At 37.6% G+C, this 21,043-nt stretch overlaps 1 protein-coding gene across 1 annotated transcript in view; it reads right to left on the minus strand.

Annotated features, from left to right (window-relative positions):
- The window catches only part of dkk2 (dickkopf WNT signaling pathway inhibitor 2), a 106,562-nt gene extending 101,434 nt beyond the window's left edge, over window positions 1-5,128 (minus strand). The window contains exon 1 of the mRNA XM_039759215.1: window positions 4,462-5,128. Within this exon, the coding sequence (XP_039615149.1) occupies window positions 4,462-4,677 (216 nt within the window). The 5' untranslated portion in view covers window positions 4,678-5,128. The remainder of the gene's footprint in view (window positions 1-4,461) is intronic.
- Window positions 5,129-21,043: the final 15,915 nt, after the last annotated feature.

A 21,043-nucleotide genomic window follows, 5' to 3' on the forward strand; every position in this document is an offset into this window, starting at 1 on the left:
AGCTCATCAAAATTATTATCAATCTACTCTGATTAAATAAGAAACAAGCATATTCAATCATGTTGTGTTACTTATTACTACACCTGTGAGACATAATAGTTAACAAAGATGAGACTGTTCACATTCATTCAACTGTTCTTATAAGGACTAGTAAGAAAGGAATTACCAAACCAGACTATTTTCTCCACAGCTTCAACATCATTGATGTAGATGACGATGACTTACCCTAGTCTGACTCCATCCATCCCCTCACCCCTATTCACAACTACAGAAACTCTACTTTAAAAGGACTGTAAAGAACACACTCGAATGGTCAAAAGACACCATCAAAAAGCACCACATTATGCAGTGTTGTAATCAGCTGCTGTCATGTTTGCTACTTTATATTCCATTACCATTCTGTTTATATCATAGTACATTATTATTACCATTTATTACAAGTAACACACCACTGTTATGGATTTCTTTACCCAGCAAACACTAGGCCACACTCTTTCTAATTTGATGGTGCTGGTTAAAACCTCTCTTAGTTGAACATGGTCTCATATCTATAGTTCAAAAGAATTCCTCCTTTATTCCATTTCTGAAAGGTTTTCAATAAAAATATTCATATTCTACTATTTTGCATTAATTCATACAATGGAATCAAATTTAAATTTTAAATTAGGTAACAAAATTGTTGAAATATTGACAAAGAAAAAAGTATCGGACTGAACAGTAATTCCATATTTGGAAAATCTTTCAGGTCCATAGATAGATACATACAAAATAAAAGGTATGGAGTAGCAGTTCCCACTATTTAAACACTACAACAAATCCACTCTGAATTTAACAGAAATTAATACAATAAAATAATCTAAGTAAAATGTACATGTTCAAATGGCATAACCACTAATCAAGGGTTATTTCATAGTAGCTAATGGTAGCTGGCAACAACCACCTCAGATAATGCTCCGTGGAGCATCATGATTAGATAAGTATTGTGTTGAAGGTTCTCTTCAGGCTGAGCAGGGTGCCATGCAGAGGATATGAGACATTAATCAAAATAGCCAGCAGCTTAGCTAACATTCTGCTCTCTGCTGCCGCTTCAAGACAGATTAGGCAAGTGCCCAGAACCAAGAACATTGACTCTAAATCAAACAGATTTGGTGTCAACTCTAAGTCTTAAATGATTTTTATGTATATATGTGTATTTGTGTACTCCATATTTTTATTTTAATACAGAGTATATAGTATTAAGGTTACTTTGTAAGTAAGTACAAGTTAGAGGTTATTAACACAAAACAAATTAATATCCAATCAAATTCAGAACCTGCATCTCTTACTTTATTTCCTTTGTTTGAAGCACTGGGCATAAGACAGGAGCCAAACATGAACAGGGAGACCGTCCATATAGTGCACAATTATGTACTCATCAACTCTTATTCTTCAATTAAGGATTATCTTATTTTACCTTATATCTAAGGTGATCACATAAGTATAACATGTTTTTGGCTTTTTCATAGAAAAATAAACCAGTGCTTTATATGACAGTTGTTTGCTGGAGAAGTAACTGTAACCCATCTCTCTCTCTCTCTCTCTCTCTCTCTCTCTCTCTCTCTCTCTCTCTCTCTCTCTCTCTATATATATATATATATATATATATATATATATATATATCTCCTTTATTATGCTAATAGTAAAGGTAAAAGGTATTCATGGTAACATGCTACCCTGATTATTAATCTTTTACAGTTTCAACTTAAAAACCTTACACATTTATTGTAAGCATTTCTGTTTTCCCTTAAAACTGCATTCTTCTGCTTAGAATTCATGTTCTGCTCAATAAAGTCTGTTACACATTACTATATATTACATTACCAAAAAGGCATTTTCAGTATGATTTAAAGAGTGCAGCTTGGTACACAAACAAATTGTTTAATTTTTCCAAATGCTTTGTTTGAATACTTGTGGGTTCTAAACCCGCACCTTGTGGCTATTGGAACAGAAGACCTTCATGATCTATATCTGCTTTCCCAATTCCTTCAAATCCTAGCAAGCTGTAGCTAATTTTCTCACAAGCAGGAGTCTAAACTTCAAGTTATTTGTGTAAAAAGCATTTCAAATGGGAAGAAAACCAAATTGCTTAGGGGGAATAAAAACTGCTTGTTGTTTAATATCCACAAATGTCATGAAAATATTTATATGGCTATGAAATTAGCTTATCCCACTGTATATTACTTTTTAGACAGGAGTGTTCTTCTGAAAAATTAACTTTAAAAATAAAGTTATTTAAAAATGCAATTAATTTTAATTCAGTTCAAATTATTTCAGTATTTTCTAATTAAATACTTCCAATTTTAAATCTGGCATATTATATAAAGACAGTATAATTAAATTTGTTACGACGCAAACACAAAACATGACATTGAAAAATATATCCTGACATAGTGCAAAGTAGTCGTACATTCATATATATACATTAAGTATTCCATATTAAATTAAATGTATTTGTGCCTGATTAAATTTTTTAAAAGTTGTACATTTTATATTGTTTTTTTTATTCTTAATCAAACATATATAAACAATAAGAAAAATTTCTGATTATTGGAGTCCAAGATAAAATTGAAACTACAGGCAGTTATATTTTAGTATAGCTGAAAACCATGCACAATATATTAATTAGCTAAATGTCTTCCTAAATGTACCTCCTGCATAATTCAGTTTAAACAAGTAAAACCTCTAAATTTAATTCAATTCAAAATTCATTTTGATTATTCTAACTTAAATTTAAGCAGAGACAGAGAAAACTATATACACAGGTAGAACATGCAAACTCCACACACAAGAGGGCTTGGATTCAAGCCTAGGTGGAGCAGTGGTGCTAACCAATGTGCATCTGCTGGTCATTATTTTACTATCTATACTCTTAAAAATAAAGATGCCAGACTGGTTCTTCCAAGAGATGCCACTATAAATCTACTTAACTAAAAGTAAATCAGTATTTGCAAAATGTATGTGGCGTTTTTGTTCCTTGTCCATATATTTTTGGAACCTCTGGTTTCCATTAACAGGGACCAAATGAGCATGAGGCATAAAGCAGTTCTGGAAGAGACACAAGTCCATTATAGGAAATACTGAGACGTTCGTCTAGAATAATTTAACCTACATGTCTTTCACATGTAGAAGAAAACTGACATACACATAGGCAGCCAACAGGAAACACTTCATTCTCAGTCTAATTAAGCTGGCTAGTGGCTTATACAACAACAACACTTCCACCACTAACACAAGATTAAGGTGTGGAACATGTAGTAATACTTTAATTCCCGCCATTTAAAATGTAGCCCTGTTTCTGCATTTATTACAAAGTTGAGGAGACTATTCCAACAGCATCATGCAATATCCATCACTGCAACACTTAACTATTGCTAATGAGTTTTGTATTAAAAGAACAGAGTAGTTCACAGAGAAATACAATGCAGAGTTATGAAGCAACAGTGCCAACCATTACGCCACTTACACTAGAAAATGTCAAGATCAGAATACTGCTGATAGTTAACAGGAAGGAAAAAACTGAACCTATGAAGATTAACGGAGTGTTCCTCAGTTTACTGGACAGGGTGATGTAAATAAAAAAATGTATTTACTGTTTACTTCCTAAATGGTAATCAAGTAGTATCATATCTATCTATCTATCTATCTATCTATCTATCTATCTATCTATCTATCTATCTATCTATCTATCATTACAATGCCGTTTCAAACGTGTATACTGCCCTACTGAAAACAAGAATAACAGGTGTTACCATCATATTAAGTGTGTTTCATTACTGTGATCAAGTTTGTTAAAATATGAACACAAGTGTCATTCACTAAATTGCTAAAAAAAAAGGTTATATAATCAGTTACTTGGTCAATTACACTTTGACACTATGTGTGATACAAAAGTAATTAATAGATAATTGTATTGGCACCCAATGTTTGTTTTCAGAAGTAATTACCAGTCATTAAGCCCGAAGTGAAATGTACCATATCACTGTAATATTCCACCTAATAACATTTTCAGATAGCTGTGAAAAGTCAAGGCGCACCAATACAACAAATCACAGAGCTGCGATTTTCCATCAGACGCGTATCCAGTTATGTACAGTATATAATCAATGGATTTATATGGGATCTATGTATAAGGTGTTATCTTAGAATAGCTCGTAATTAATTTCGAAAGAATACTACATTCAAACACGCTTAGTAGCAAAACTTTGGTATGTAGAGCTGCATGTTAAAAGGCATTTTACCCGTAAGCTTAAAAGCTCCTTATTACTGCATGGTTATATGAAAGAAAGAAAACTTTCCAATTTCCAATATTCTGCGCAATATCTGTTAATCACACTAAATTCTCCCAACGTCTGCAAAGCGCAGGTAGCTGCCATCTACGGATGATAAACTGTCAGCCTCTCAGCTAAACCCCTTGATTCTTACCTGCCCAACAGCGACGCCTTTCTTGCTATGAAACGCTGAGTGAAACACAGCGGAGCGGTTGTTGCTGGCCTGAGTCGGATCCTGACTTGTCAGACTTGACTTGATAGCGTTCACCTTCGATCTGGAGTCGTCAGAGTTTTGAAGACTTCCCAGTCTCAGCACCGCCGCCAGCAGGAGCCACAGGCAGAACAGGCGCGTGCACGTCGGGAGCAACATTTCAAATCAGCTGAATCGTAGAAACACTGAATAAAAATGCAAGAAAATTCTGATTGTTCCTGATGTTACCTTTCAAAGGTAAAAACAGATTTTGCACCCTCACTGAACGGTGAGGTGAGAATCTAAACTGACAATTTTATATCAGACTCCTGTCTGTGGTTATAAAGAAGAATACTCCTAAATCTTTTTACATTAACTCAAGTGAGGACTGAAGCTGCAAGAAATATGTAAAGTGAAGTTTTTCGCGAACTTTTTTTAAGTTGCCATTCAACCAGTTTATGCTTGCATGCCCAGTTGCATCAAAGTACTGATGTGCCCCGTCTGTCCGTGCATACGATCAGAAAGCAGAAAGGCTCACTCAGTCTGGTATTTTATGATGTCAGTGCCTTTCTTTTTATAGGTTCCACAATGGGTTTGTTTCCGCCGCCGCCCCCATTGAGAGCCGACAAAGAGTGAAACTGATCTCAAATGCGTCTCGCAGGCCAGCTGAACAGGGGAGTCTGAACGCCCTCGTCCGTGCGCTGACATCTGAAACCTGGGGGAAGCTATAGGATGAGGGTGAGAAAGAAAGAAAGAAAGAAAGAAAGAAAGAAAGAAACTTGCCAACTTAGTTTGATTTGTAACTAATGTTAAAGTCTGTCAGTAAGGTATGGTATAAGGTAATTTGCATAGGTTTATTCAAGCCATCAGACTTGAAGAAAGAAAGAAAGAAAAAAGAAATTCCTTTGTGCTTAAAATCTCGCTGTAGCGTTTCTAAGATTATGTACTTACTTGATGATAGAGTTACTTAGAAATAGATCTGAATATACCGTATGTATATATATGCTACTCCTAGCTGCAGAGTCTAACCCATATATTGCATAAAACTTCAGCCCTCATTTTGTTTAAATATATATGGTTACTTAATAATACCAAGTGATACGAAAATAGTTTAAACTCCACTTGTAACACGTGTGCCCTGTGATAAAGTGACTTTATTCTGGTAATAAGCTGTATATATATAGAAAGAAAGAAAGAAAGAAAGAAAGAAAGAAAGAAAGTGACAGACATACCATGATTTACAAACACACAAAGTGATGTAAAAAATCTGTAATACTTTTTTTTTATTGAGCATTGCGCTTTCACCCATCAGGTAGCAAGTCAGTTGAAATAACGCGGGTTTACCCTTCACTAATATAGAACTCGGTGATCTTGTGATAAGCCGCGACTGTAAAGTGACTTGTCAGTTTAGTCCCACGTGTCAAATTCTGTGTTTTTGACAGCATGAGGTCATAGACAGCAAGGCGCGAGTCTTGCACTGTTAATTACACTGACTTTTGTAAAGATGGAAAATTGTCTTATCTGATAGAACTTTACATTTCTGAAAAAAGAAAAAGAAAAACGGAAGCAGTAAAAGTCTCGAGCAATCCTTTATCGGTACTCCTTATCGGATTCATCTGCATGTTTCTTTCTAAAAAGACAATTTGCTGCGTGCTCAGTACCAGGAGCATTATTCATAGGGGAGAGACGTATTATCAATTGATCGCAGAGATAGTCAAGGATTAAAAACGTCGCTCTTGCCATTAAACAAAGATCTTAAAATCTTAAGTTTATAGTTTTTATGTTTGTTTGTTTTTATAAATTTCACCATCACATTGAATCATCGAAGGAAATTCTTATCTAGAAGAGACAATTCAATATTAGCGCATAACAATCATATCGCCTTTATAACGTTTACTTTACATACTGTAGATAAACCTATAGTAAAAGTGTTGTGAACAAATGTCATGTTAATTATGAAAATTATGACGACTTTATTATTCTCTGGTGTTTACGTGTTTGTTGAACAAAAGTGCAACGTTTTGTATGTGCGGTCGGATTCCGGATGAATGAGTGTTACCAATTGAAGGACCAAATCTCTATTCGTCAACAGAAGAGTAACAGGTTTTCTGAGAGCACTGAATATTGGAATACATCTATTGACGTTGGTAACTTTTAAATCAACTGCCTTCTCGTCTCAGACTGAAACATGCACGCTTAGAAACGGCAGGTGAGAATGCAAGTGTAAGGTACATGTTTACAGCGCTCGAAATACGGAGTTACCACGAGAGAAGGTACATCTGAGCTCCGTTTCCTACAATTACCTAAGTCTACTTTATTCTGTAATTGCTTCGATACAAGTATCAGAATTATCGGATTTCTTTTTTCTGCGCCTTTTCAGCTTGTTTTTTTTAAATGTCTGTCTAAACAGACTGTGTTCATTTAGCCTTCAGAAAAGGTACCTATTTGTTTTATAACAGAGATACGGGAGTGTCAAATTTCATTTTAAGTGATCATTGTAGACAGAGGAAATTATCACTTTAATATATGTAAAATTGATTTGATAAAGTGTATTTATTAGATATTACAAATTATTTTTACCCGTTGCCAAAACTGGTGTGATAGATAGATAGATAGATAGATAGATAGATAGATAGATAGAATGGCTTCATTTAATTTGCGTAATTGATTTATCTAGAAATTATAGCTGTTTATTAATACAAGAAAAGAAATATAGTGTAAAACACACTGCACAAAATAGTGCAATGATGTGAGGACTGTTAATGTTAAAGTCCAGATAAACTACTTTCTTGCTAAACAAAATGAAACTAGCAAAAGTTACACAAAACATTGGTGATGTTAACTTAATCATAATAACTCAATAGACTTTATCTATTATACATCAATTTTTAGTACAGTTGATTTTAAACGCCACACATTTTGCACTAGAAAAACAACAAAATATATAATATTTACAAAATATTACTTCACTTTATGAGAGCATTATTTTAAAAATGATAGGAAAATGAATTCTAAAGGTAGAATGAAATAGGAATTTGTGTATTTTACGTGCTAGTATGCTTTTCCTTTTGAAAGTTGCGATTTTGAAAAACATTTGTGAGTTCTTGACAAAAATTGATCACACTCCAAAAGTATATTCCCAAGACCATTAATCAACAACCTGTGTGCAAATGTAAGCTGAAAAATATAAATTTGAAAAAATGCGAAACAAAGCTGAAACAAAAGTCATTTTAGAATTGCTCTTCCCAGTTCAGAACAGATTTTTGATGCTAGTGGAGCAGTTCTCATGCAGCTTGATGCTGCTGCTTTAAAGAAATATTAGATATGCTTTTTGCTACTTTTTTCTCAAGATTTTATAGTACATATACAGTAGATCTCTTATGCATTCAGCTGAATGGGTGGCAGTGCATGCTAGACAATATAATATTGTGCTTTAGATTTATAAGACTTAAACTTTCTCTCAGTGCAAGTAAATGTCAGAGAGATTTTTTTTTTAAATTTAGAGCTGAAAATAAAACAGTTTCTCACAAATGCCAAATCAGTAAAAATAACCATTAAGGGTTATGCTGACTATTGTTTTCAAATAAATGTCAAGGTTATCTTTTGTACTGTTTTAGTTCATACATGGCTGCTGTATGTCAAAAGTCATAAAAGACACAAAAAAGAAAAGAAACAGAAAATGGAAGAAAAAGAAAAATCAGCAGGGTGCTGAAGCAGCTGGGAAACTAACATGCTGCAAAATGGGTCATGGCGAGCCTTTACAGCTGCAAAAATGCTTTCGTGCATACTGTTCAGTTATAATATGTTGTAGCAGATGGCATCTATGGTTAGTGCTGAAATGAATTATTGTTATTATAGTAATTATGACATAAAGATGAAAATATACAGTACATATTTTGCATGTATGGCATGTCAATTACATTATATATGTGTAGCACAATGATACTTTTAATTATTGAAGACAGTAAAATGTGGGAATTTAATTTAACTTATGTTTACTTTTCTAATGTAGGAGAACTTACTATTTGAAAAACTTCTACATAAACAAATATATACTTTTTCATTTGTTGACTTACGCATTATATGCTCGAGTTTTGTGTAAGGCTTGGAAATTAAATTTACTGAAAAATGATCTGGACCTCATCAATAAGAAAGATAAAAGCAAGCAGTACCTAGCTTATAATTAAGTTACTGGTAAGTTAAATGTACATTTTTTTCATAATGTCATTTTGAATGAATTCCAGTTCACTATCTGAAGTTTTTAAATGTTTTTGTTTTAATGTTTTTTAAATAATATTCCACAGATCCCTCAAATCTGATTAAGAAAGAACAAAGCACCTCATCAAGTTATGGCTTTGAGTGCATTTGTTTTTTCAGATCTGCTGCTGCAATGCTATCGTTAGCTTCTGACTGAACCCAAAATTTTTTTGTTTATTTTGTGGCGGTCTATTAATTACATAAAATAGACTCACAATAAAATCCTGCAGGTTTTGGTCACATTTGAGTAACACTGGATTAATGTCACAATTAACAAGACATGTCATTATCTAACCTGCTTAATCCAGACCAGAGTCACAGGGGGCTGGAGCCTATCCCAGCGAGGCAGGAGCAAGCCACGGGCAGGATGCCAGTCCATCTTAGGGTGAGCACACACTCATTTAACATTGCCACTTCACCTAACCAGCATGTCTTTGGAGAGTGGCAAGAGATTGCAGCGCCTGGAATAAACCCACAGACACAAACAGAACATGCAAACTCCATGCAGGGAAGACCCGGGACATGATCCCTAGTCTCCTTATAGTGAGGCAGCAGCATTACCCACTGCGCCACAACAAAACATCAGAGATGTAAATTCTCAAACTCATATACTATTCTATTTAAGTGTCACAGGGAGCTCATTGATCCTGTTACAGAAACATCCCACATAAGGCAGGAATTAATGATTGATGAGGCTAAAATCTGTTATACTTATATGTTATATAAAATGATGTAAAATGAAATAATAAAGTTACCAACCTGATATGCAGATATTCATTTTACTAGTAAAATATTAGTCTAATACAGCCTGTGTTACTACATGTGTTCTGTGTTAATGTACTTTATCATATCATATAATTATGATATTCACATCATGAAAATAACACAACATTCTCAATTCTCAACCCATAATGTTAAGGTTACGGTGTGATTATCCTGGCAGCATCACGTACAAGGCCAGTCCATTACATTGCCCACTCATACAGGCACACACAAATCCAATTTAAAATCACCAGGTAATGTAAAATGAATGTCTTTAGGATGCGGATGAAAAATTGTAATATCTTGGGGAAAAAGCCATACAAACATGGAGAGTGCATGTAAACACCACACAAGCAGTGCACAAGATTCAGACCTAGGAATCGGAATCTGTGAAACAGCAGCAGCGCAGACCACATACATGTTCTGAATGGTGAACCTCACTGAAAGCACTGGGCAAAAGTCCCGAAACCAAAAACCACTGCCAATTTTTCTATCTGAGACGTTGATAGCCCTCTTGTGGAAGTTTTACTTATTTCGGTTTCTGGGGTAAGGAGATTTCCTGCAGGTATGTAAAAGATTAAGTGTATTGATTTTGTTTCAAATTTCTCGCTAGCAATGATTAAAACACATGAAGTTGAGGTTGAAGTAGAATGTTTTTCAACAAGTCCATATTCATATACTAATAAACAGTGAAACACCAAAGAAAAAATGGTCTGCCTACAAAGGATTAAACTTTCACTTCTTGTCTTCTTGAAAGTTTTTTATCGACATGTGGTGATTGTGGGACTTTTATGTTTTCAGTCTCTTTTAACTTGGCACTCAGTTTACCTTGTTGTGGGCAGGTAAGTGAATTACCAGTTGCTTCACTGTTCTAATTAAACATTGCTGCTGAAACGTTCACATGTTAATGAGAGGAGGTCCTGCTTAAGATCCATGTCTGCACACCTTCTCTGACAGGCCTTACCATCACCCTAAACAGCCTAAATTCATTTGCTGCTATAAGGCAGTCTCAACCAACTATTTTTAGAGATTGTGAAAGTCTCTTTAATTTTTGTGTAATATTTTTAAAGATTGGGAATGTGTATTTAATTTTTCAAAGTTTTTGGTTAAACAATATTAATTAATTAGACAAGTAACTTTAAATAAAGGAATATGAAAGTCTATTCCAACAGGAAATTATTTTCAAATAATATAATACAAAGCTGTAGTTGTTAACAGTTTCCCTGCTTTCATTACCAAACATAATTAAGTTTTCCCATTAATCAAGGATTATGTTTCTACTAAAATAAAAAGACTTGACCAGTTTGATGTCTATCACTAATATGACTGAACTGCCATTTGCTTTAGTTTCCTTTTCAGTATTTATGGACAACTTTTGATTTGATATACTGTACTGTAAGCTATGGAAAATAATAAGTTGAAGTAGTAATTTTGTCAATGACCAAATCATATTTTGCTAGGATTATTTTCATTTACCATCCATTCATCCATCCTCTTCTGCTTATCCAAGATCGGGTTGTGGGGGCAGCAGCTTGAGCAGACTTCCCTCTTCCCAGCCACTTCTAGTTCTTCCGGGAGAATCCCGTGGCGACAAAGGGCAGCCCTGGCAGAGTCCAACTCTAAACGGAAACGGGTTCGACCTACTGCTGGCAATGTGGACCAAGCTCTGACACTGGTTGTACAGGGACCAAACAGCCCTTATCAGGGGGTCCTTTACCCTATACTCTCAGAGCACCCCCCACAGGATTCCCCGAGGGACACGGTCGAACGCCTTTTCCAAGTCCACAAAACATATGTAGACTGGTTGGGCAGACTCCCATGCACCCTCCAGGACCCTGCCAATGGTGTAGAGCTGGTCCACTGTTCCGCGACCAGGACGAAAACCACACTGTTCCTCCTGAATCCGAGGTTCGACTATCCGACGGACCCTCCTCTCCAGAACCCCCGAATAGACTTTTCCAGGGAGGCTGAGGAGTGTGATCCCTCTATAGTTGGAACACACCCTCCAGTCCCCCTTCTTAAAGAGGGGGAGCATCACCCCGGTGGGAGAATCCAGAGGCACTGTTTCCGGTGTACATGCGATGTTGCAGAGGCGTGTCAACCAGGACAGTCCTACAACATCCAGAGCCTTGAGGAACTCCGGGAATATCTAATCCACCCCCAAGGCCCTGCCACCAGGGAGTTTTTTGACCACCTCGGTGACTTCAGTCCCAGAGATGGGGGAGCCCACCTCTGAGTCCCCAGGCTCTGCTTCCTCATTGGAAGGCATGTTAATGGGATTAAGGAGATCTTCGAAGTACTCCCCCCACCAACCCACAACGTCCCAAGTCAAGGTCAGCAATGCACTATCCCCACCATATACAGTGTTGACACTGCACTGCTTCCCCCTCTTGAGATGCCGGATAGCGGACCAGAATCTCCTCGGAGCTGTTCGAAAGTCGTTCTCCATGGCCTCCCCAAACTCCTCCCACGCCTGAGTTTTTGCCTCAGCAACCACCGAAGCCACATTCCGCTTGGCCTGCTGGTACCTATCAGCTGCCTACAGAGTCCCACAGGACAAAAGGGTCCTGTAGGACTCCTGCTTCAGCTTGATGGCATCCCTCACCGCCGGTGTGCACCAACGGGTTCGGGGATTGCAGCCATGACAGGCACCAACCACTGTACGGCTACAGCTCCGGTCAGCCGCCTCAACAATAGAGGCACGAAACATGGCCTATTTGGACCTCCCTCGGGACGTGGTCGAAGTTCTGCCGGAGGTGAGAGTTGAAGCTACTTCTGACAGGGCAACTCCAGAGTGGTAGAGAGTCCAGCAGCTCTCAAGGAGATTGGTTTCAGAGTCCAAGCTGTGCGTTGAGGTGAGCCCAACTATATCTAGCTGGAACCTCCCGACCTCGCGCACCAGCTCAGGCTCCTTCCCCATCAGAGAGGTGACATTCCACGTCCCAAGAGCCAGCTTCTGTAGCTGAGGATCGGACCGCCAAAGTCCCCGCCTTCGGCCACCACCCAACTCACACTGCACCCAACCTCTTTGGCCCCTCCCATAGGTGGTGAGCACATGGGAAGGGGACCCACGTTGCCTCTTTGGGCTGTGCCCGGCCAAGCCCCATGGGTGCAGGCCTGGCCACCAGGTGCTTGCCATCGAGCCCCACCTCCAGGCCTGACTCAAGAGGGGGGCCCTGGTGACCCACGTCAGGGCGAGGGAAAACGCTATCCAAATTTTTTGTTCTGCATAGGAGGTTATGTTGAACCGCTCTTTGTCTCATTCCTCACCTAGGACCAGTTTGCCTTGGGTGACCCTACCAGGGGCATAAAGCCCCGGACAACAGAGTTTCTAGGATCATTAGGACACACATAACCCTCCACCACAATAATGTGCCAGTTTGAGGAAGGGATTTTCATTTACCTGTACTTTGATACATTTATGGAGGTCCTAAAGAAACACTAGCTGATTGATAACCCAGGGCAGGCAGAACATATTTAGATTATTTCATGTCTTAGTGTAATATATTTATACTATGGCATTTATCCTTCCATGCACTCTGACTTGTGGTTTAGCATGGCAGGGCCTGGTGCGATACCTGACCTGGACTTCACTCTAGATGGACAGCAAGTTCACACATACTGACACTCATTCACTGTGGGCCAATTTAGAGTTAACAGTTAGACTACCCACATTTTTGGATTGTGGGTAGCAAACTAAAGTATCTGAAGAAAAGACTGTAGTGACACTGGGAATATGCAAACTGAACACTGGTGCCAGACCAGGATTTAAATGAGGTGGTAGTCAGCAGCATGCTCTGCAGTCTCTTCTCCTGAGTCAGTGAGACATATACAACATTGACGTTGTCAGCTTTGCTGTTCTTTTCATTTTCTAAAAGGCATGTCTGCTGTTTTCTGTAATCTGGAATTCAATACAAACAATTACCTTGTATTTACTGCAATGATGTAAAACTGATGTCTACATAGTTCAGCATCTTATACAACTTCACTAGTTCATAACAAGAATCCTCATTGGATGCTCCAAACCTCTTTTAGGACATTTCTTCAACTTGCAACAATTTTAGTGTCTTTCTGTTGCTTCCTTCCTATAATTTGAATCTGACAAAGAAGAAGCCATCAGACACCACAATTCCTCTCCAGAGTCTTTGCTTCTTTTAACCACATCAGCAAGATATCTTTTCACCCAACTTTAATAGTAAGGAAAACTGTGTTCTTTCATACCTTCACCAAAGCTGGGAGTGTAAGAGACTTTGATATAGAAGTTGAAAAGGAGTCATGGCCATATAGATCTGTTCATAAAATGGTGTCAAGCCACAGTGTTTATATATTGAGAGTGGTTAAGATGTTTAAGAATGGCAAGCTGAATAAAGTCAACTAAGAGTAAGGGTCAGGGCAAATAGAACTGGAACTGAATAAAGCAACTAAAAGAAAAAGCAGATATATATTACTTGGGGTTGGGGGGCTTCAACTTGAAGTTTTGTGTTTTAGTTAATTGCTAATGTTAATTGAAAAAATATTATTATATGTCTGTTTTTTTCTCTTTCTTTTTGAGGCTTATTATGTTACTTAACCTTAACGTTGATGGATTTTTGTTCAATGTTCTTAACAAAGCTTTGGTCACAAATATACACATATAGTAAAGTCTATCCTTCTTAATAAAATTCTGATTAGCTTCTTATGTGAAGGCCATATGTTTATGAAATGGCTTCGGAGAGGACCGTTGCATGCCGAACAACTTAAGTGATAATAAGAAGATCAATGGCACACTACGCTCATGAACAAAGCATAAGCAAAAGTTGGAAAAAAATAATGTCTTAATAACTACCAACCAATAAGTGAAAATAAAAATATGAAAATAACACAACAATCCTAGAATATCTGCCGGCAAATCTAGTCGTCAAGAGGGCTTCACTGTCACACCATTCATAAACACAGTCATTTGAAAAAGTTTGGGAACCCCTCTTAATTCTTTGGATTTTTGTTTATTATTGGCTGAGCTTTAAAAGTAGCAACTTCATTTTAATATATGACATGCCTTATGGAAACAGTAGTATTTCAGCAGTGACATTAAGTTTATTGGATTAATAGAACATATGAAATATTCATCATAACAAAATTAGACAGGTGAATTAATTTGGGCACCCCAACAGAGATATGACAGCTATGAGGTAGCCTTTGATGAGTGTCTGGATTCTGGATGGAGGTATTTTTCACCATTCTTCCATACAAAATTTCTCCAGTTCAGTTAAATTTGATGGCTGCCGAGCATGTACAGCCTGCTTCAAATCATCCCATGGATTCTCTATGATATTCAAGTTAGGGGACTCTGATGGCTATTCCAGAACATGAATGCCTTTGTAGATTTCGAACTGTGTTTTGGGTCATTGTCTTGTTGGAATATCCAACTCCTGCATAACTTCAACTTTGTGACTAATGGTTGAGCATTATCCTGAAGAATTTGTTGGTATTGGATTGAATTCATCCACCCCTCGACTTTAACAAGTTCAGTCCCTGAACTAGCCACACAGCCCCACAGCATGATGGAACCTCCACCAAATTTGACAGTAGGTAGCAGGTGTTTTTCTTAAAATGCTGTGTTCTCCTTCCACCATGCAAAGCACTTTTTGTTTTGACCAAATTACTCAATTTTTGTCTCCAAAGCACTTTGATCCAAAATTAATCTGGTTTGTCTAAATGAGCATTTGCATACAACAAGGGACTCTGTTTGTGGCATGAATGCAGAAAGGGCTTCTTTCTCATCACCCTGCCGTACAGATGTTGTTTGTGCAAATTGCCCTGAATTGTAAAGCGATGTACAGATACACCATCTGCAAGATGTTCTTGCAGGTCTTTGGAGGTGATCTGTGGGTTGTCTGTAACTATTCTAACAATCCTGTGCATATGCTGCTCCTGAATTTTTCTTGGCTTGCCAGACCTGGGTTACTACTACTTGCAATTGACCACCTTAAATACCCTTTCTCATGATTGGACACACCTATCTATGAAGTTCAAGGCTTAACGTGCTAATCCAACCAATTTGGTGTTGCAAGTAATCAGTATTGAGCAGTTACATGCATTCAAATCAGCAAAATTACAAGGGTACCCAAATTTTTGCACAGCCAGTTTTTCACATTTGATTTAATTTCATACAGCTAAATACTGCTTCACTTAAAATCTTTGTTTGGAAAACACCCCAGTACTCAGATGTTCCTAAGAAATGAAAGACATACCACTGTTATCTTTTTTGTTGAAAGTTGAGTAAATTATTAAGCAGGTTGAGATAGGTTCCCAGACTTTTTCATATGACTGTACCTTGGTGCTTTATACAGTGGTAGGAAATTACATTTCCCAGGACTACAGTGCAATATTTAGACAATAAATAGAACAATATAACAATAAAGAGGAATGGGTTTACATAAGGGAATGTAAAACAAAGAACAATATCTGTAGATATCAACGCCATAGTGATAAACGTCAGTCAGTGATGATAAGAGATGTACAAGGGGCAAGGAATGCATTGTGGAGTCAGAAATACACATGCACTTGAGTAAAGGCTGAACATTAAAGCCATCATTATTACATGTACATTTTAATCATGACAGCTCTTTTTAAAGCAGTCTCTTATGAAGAGATGGAATTTTCTCATTATATAAAAAAAAACTTTGACCTGACTTGTGGGAGATTGCACAATAATCCACATTTCCTAGTAAGAGACTAAAAGTAGCTGTGTCCAATGTGAAACAGACTCTAGCTCCTTCTATTCTGCATATTGATAAGGACTGAAGCATCAGTCAAGAATAAAGAACCTTCCGTTATGTTATTTCAATCAAGTTATATAACACTAGCCGACGCCCGCCGTAGCATATGGCGGCGTAAGAATAGGAATGGAAAACAGTGAAAAAAGGAATTCAGAAATAAGGAAGAAATAAATACTTCTTGAAAGACGCAGTTGTGAATAGGTGTTTTGGTGGAGACGACAGATAATGAGTCGAAAGATCTAACCCTAGAAATGCCACGTACAACTGACTGTGGCTGAAGACTGGTTGTTATAATTATTGTGAAGAGTAAACAGTATGTGGGTATGAGGAAGGCCGCGTTTCTGAAATTCGATTACATAAATATAATCAATAACAACCCCAAAAAGATGTTGTTGTAGAATGTCTCTAAGTAATTCCTGCAGCTTAATCCAAAAGACTCGTACTACAATATCAGGTCTGTGCTCTGGTCTTTGGGTATCCGACAGTGCATGTACAATTTCCGGCCAAGCAGGATTACATGTGAAAGTGATAAAAAAAAATGAGGCTGTCTGAATTTATGTACTAGGGCCATGGCATCCTGATAGTTTTGTTGCATGTATCATGGACTTTATGGAAATGTGGATGGTAATATGATCATTTTGCCTGCACGTACGTTGTTATTTTTAGCGTTTGCTTGCAGTGTGTCTGACAGTCCTTTGTATTGTTCCACATGCAGATCTTGTTGATCTAAAAGTTGAGATGTGCGCCCTCTGTTTTAACATACAGATCTACGATGTACTGTTGGAATAGTGCAAAAGTTTGCTGATGACACTGCTATTGTGGGCTGCATCAGGAGTGGGCAGGAGGAGGAGTACAGAAAGTTAATCAAAGACTTTGTTAAATGGTGCGACTCAAACCACTTACACCTTAACACCAGCAAGACCAAGGAGCTGGTTGTGGATTTTAGGAGGCCCAGGCCCCTCATGGACCCTGTGAACATCAGAGGTGACTGTGTGCAGAGGGTGCATACCTATAAATATCTGGGAGTGCAGCTGGATGACAAATTGGACTGGACTGCCAATACTGATGCTCTATGTAAGAAAGCTCAGGGCAGAATATTCTTTCTGAGAAGGTTGGCATCCTTCAACATCTGCAGTAAGATGCTGCAGATGTTCTACCAGACGGTTGTGGCGAGTGCCCTCTTCTACGCGGTGGTGTGCTGGGGTGGCAGCATAAAGATGAAAGATGCCTCACGCCTGGACAAACTTGTTAAGAAGGCAGGCTCCATTGTAGGATTAAAATTGGACAGTTTAACATCTGTGGCAGAGCGACAGGCACTAAGCAAACTCCTGTCAATCATGAAGAATCCACTGCATCCACTTAACAGTGTCATCTCCAGACAGAGGAGCAGCTTCAGTGACAGACTTTTGTCACTGTCCTGTTCCACTGACAGACTAAAGAGATCGTTCCTCCCCCACACTATGCGACTCTTCAATTCCACCCGGGGGAGTAAATGCGAACATTAATTTTATTTTAATTCTTTTCATTTTTATTACTATTTAATTTAATATTGTTTCTTTGTATCAGTATACTGCTGCTGGATTATGTGAATTTCCCCTTGGGATTAATAAAGTATCTATCTATCTATCTATCTATCTATCTATCTAGTTCGCCGCTGGAGTGCAAAATACTAAATGTATTCCTCATTGCTAATCTGTATGCGTAAAATTGGCATTGAGTAAGCCTTATTCACTTGGTGGTTCTTTTATCGGGAACATGTTATAAATCTTTGTGCCAGCCAATGTCTCCGTAAGGGAATAAAAGTGGGTAAACCATAGGATCGCAATTCATATTGAGCGTGGAAATCTGTTTACAGCAGTTGCCTATGGGATAGATGCAAATGTCCCTTTCAGCAGGTGGTTCGCCATTTTCTCCGACGAAAATCGCTGCAACATTGGTGTGACAGGTCGGGGCATTGTACTTTGTATCATCGTAAATCCTGCCTAGGGTTTTCCCAGAAAAGCATTCACACAGATGCTGTTGGATTGGACTGAGGGATTTCATGCATGTGTTTGTATGATTTAGCGAAGGGTTTGATGGTTCTGAGCATGGAATCTAGCCGGAGAAGTAAATTTTTGCTGCATGCAGAGTTTGCTTTATTTTGTAAGTGTACTTCAGAAGCTTGGTGAGAAATGCCATGTCGGCTGCATGTAGGCAGGACCAGTTTGGAGGTGGAAGCAGGACGAACCAGAAAAGAAATATATATAAGAGATAATATAAAATATCTATCTAAAATATAAATAATTTCTCACATATACATACACACACAAACATATATTTAACGTGTATGCACACACACTCACACAACCCCCCAAAAAAGTCACATTGTTGTTTATTTCTCTCACCTTTGTAAGTTTCCTTTTTTCAAATATGAGCAGGTTATGTATGGTTGGAAACATATCTCAGCTATAAAATGTATAAATCTTGCGATGGTATGACCAACTGAGCCAGAGCAACCCGATCAGAAAGATTGCTGATGCAAAGCGGGCATACCCTGCTGCTCTTTAACAGTGAATATCTCGCTTATGCTTCATCCCACAGTGAGCTTGGGCTAGGTTTATTCAGCAGAGGCTGCTGTAAATTTTGATCGCTATATATGTCTGTTTTTGCTGCTGCTTTTTGATGTTATATGTGACAACACACGAAAATCATGCTCAAAAATCGAGTTCAATGAATCATTGAGTAATGTCAGGGCAAGCCCATCGTTTACACATAGCCATATTTGGTGTCTTTGTAAACATTATAGTCTCAGCTATCCAAAGGTGTGTGCTCTGCGGTTTAAAAGCCACACCACCACCAGAATCACCAGATGGTTTAATCCCATGATTGCCACTATGTGTATGGATTATGTTGATTTCTCAAGGGTCCTTCATCACAGATACTGTATATGTGTGAGGGATTGTTTTCCTCAGCAGTACATGCTGTTAGTGTTGCTTGCATATTTTTGCTGTTGTTTTGTGTAATTATATGTGAGAGCATGTAAAAATGCATGCACAAGGTGAAACCATTTATCCACTGTCTGAGATATGGTTGCCGTTTGCTTAGTCATAGGTGGGGTTCAAGGCATCGGTTGAAATCTACTGCTTAAGACCATTCAATTGATGAATAACACCTGGGTATGCCTTGTACAGAAAAAATACTAGGCTGGTTTTAAAATTTTTCTTTATGACATTGTGTGAGGCATCATACGTATGATTTCATGCCAGATTAAAAGTCAACTGTACATTCTGTAACAATGTGATTACTATGAGTGCATAGTAGGCACCTGTGTATTTTAAGGTATTGTTTGTGACTGTGTGTGGCGTAGTTCGTCAGTATGATGCAGCGAAAAGTGTTTTAAAACATTTTTTGAACCCTTGTTGACCTAGTACCGGGCCACTTCGGGTTTAATGTTGTAATTATTTGTTTCTTAAGCATTCTTTGATATACTTCTTTTGACAGCTGTATAAAATAAAATATATGGCATGAGGAATAGGTCAATTAGTAAGTTGAAAAAGCAATACAAAAGATTACAAATAGAATAAACAGACATCTTGAAAGTGGAATGTATCAAATCCTATGTGTAAATACAAAGCATTTTGCAAGATTAAAGTAATCTACAATTACCTTTCTATTTAATTGTGTTATTTCCTAAGTGACATATATTGTTTATAACATTCATAATTTGTTTTTTTTTTTACTTTTGCATTTCTTTCAACTTTTGGCTTTAATAATACAGACTGTGATCTTAGTGTATGGGTGCAGGTTAGGGAATGTTAAAGGTCTGAATCATAAATTAAAGAGAAAGAAAGTATTCTCTCACCTAGCAGGTTTAAATGCTAAAAGAGTATTTTTACAGGAGACCCACTTATTAAGAAAGGATCAATTTTGGCTGCACAGAGACTAGACTGGCCAAATATTCCATTCCAGCTTTACCAAGAAAACTAGAGGTGTGGGAATTCTTATACATAGAACAATCTCATTTGTAGTATCAGATGCAGCATCTGATCCTGAAGGGAGATATGTGATTGTCATCAGTAATTTATTTAACTCTAAAGTGATTTTGATAAATATCTACGCACACAATGTGGATGATAGGGGCTTAATCCAAAATGTATTTGCATCCGTTCCCAATGTGAACACTCATAAAATTTTAATGTCTGGGGACTTTAATTGTGTTTTAAATCCAGACCTAGACAGGTCTCCTTTCACAGGGGCAATGACAGCTAACACTGCAAAAACAATTACACAGTTTGTAACTGATCACAACTTATCAGACCCCAGGAGGTTTCTAAACCCAAACTCAAGAGCATATTCCTTCTACTCACCAGTGCATCATTGCTACTGAAGAATCTAATATTTTTTTATAGATAAAAATTTCTTGCCTACGATCATATCTTGTAAGTAACGCTATTGTTATCTCCAACTATGACCCTTTGATCATGGAGCTAAAATCTCTATGCCCCACATCTCGCAGCTGGTGTCTTTATTAACAGACAACAACAGTACAGAATTTATATCCAAGCAAATGTATTTTTTTTAGAGACAAATACATCCTTGGAGGTTTCTGCAGGAATCATATCTTTCCCACAAACATAAATTGGAAACCAAGAAGGTATCAGAACTAATCAGTGAAATTACCAGAACAGATCAAGAACATGACAGATGTCCAAATGAAGCACTTCATAGGAAAAGACAGGCTCTGCATTCAGAACTTCACCTCTTGACAACTAAAGAAACAGAACAACTAA

The sequence above is a fragment of the Polypterus senegalus genome, chromosome 7 (assembly GCF_016835505.1).
Source record: "Polypterus senegalus isolate Bchr_013 chromosome 7, ASM1683550v1, whole genome shotgun sequence".
Taxonomy (NCBI): domain Eukaryota; kingdom Metazoa; phylum Chordata; class Cladistia; order Polypteriformes; family Polypteridae; genus Polypterus; species Polypterus senegalus.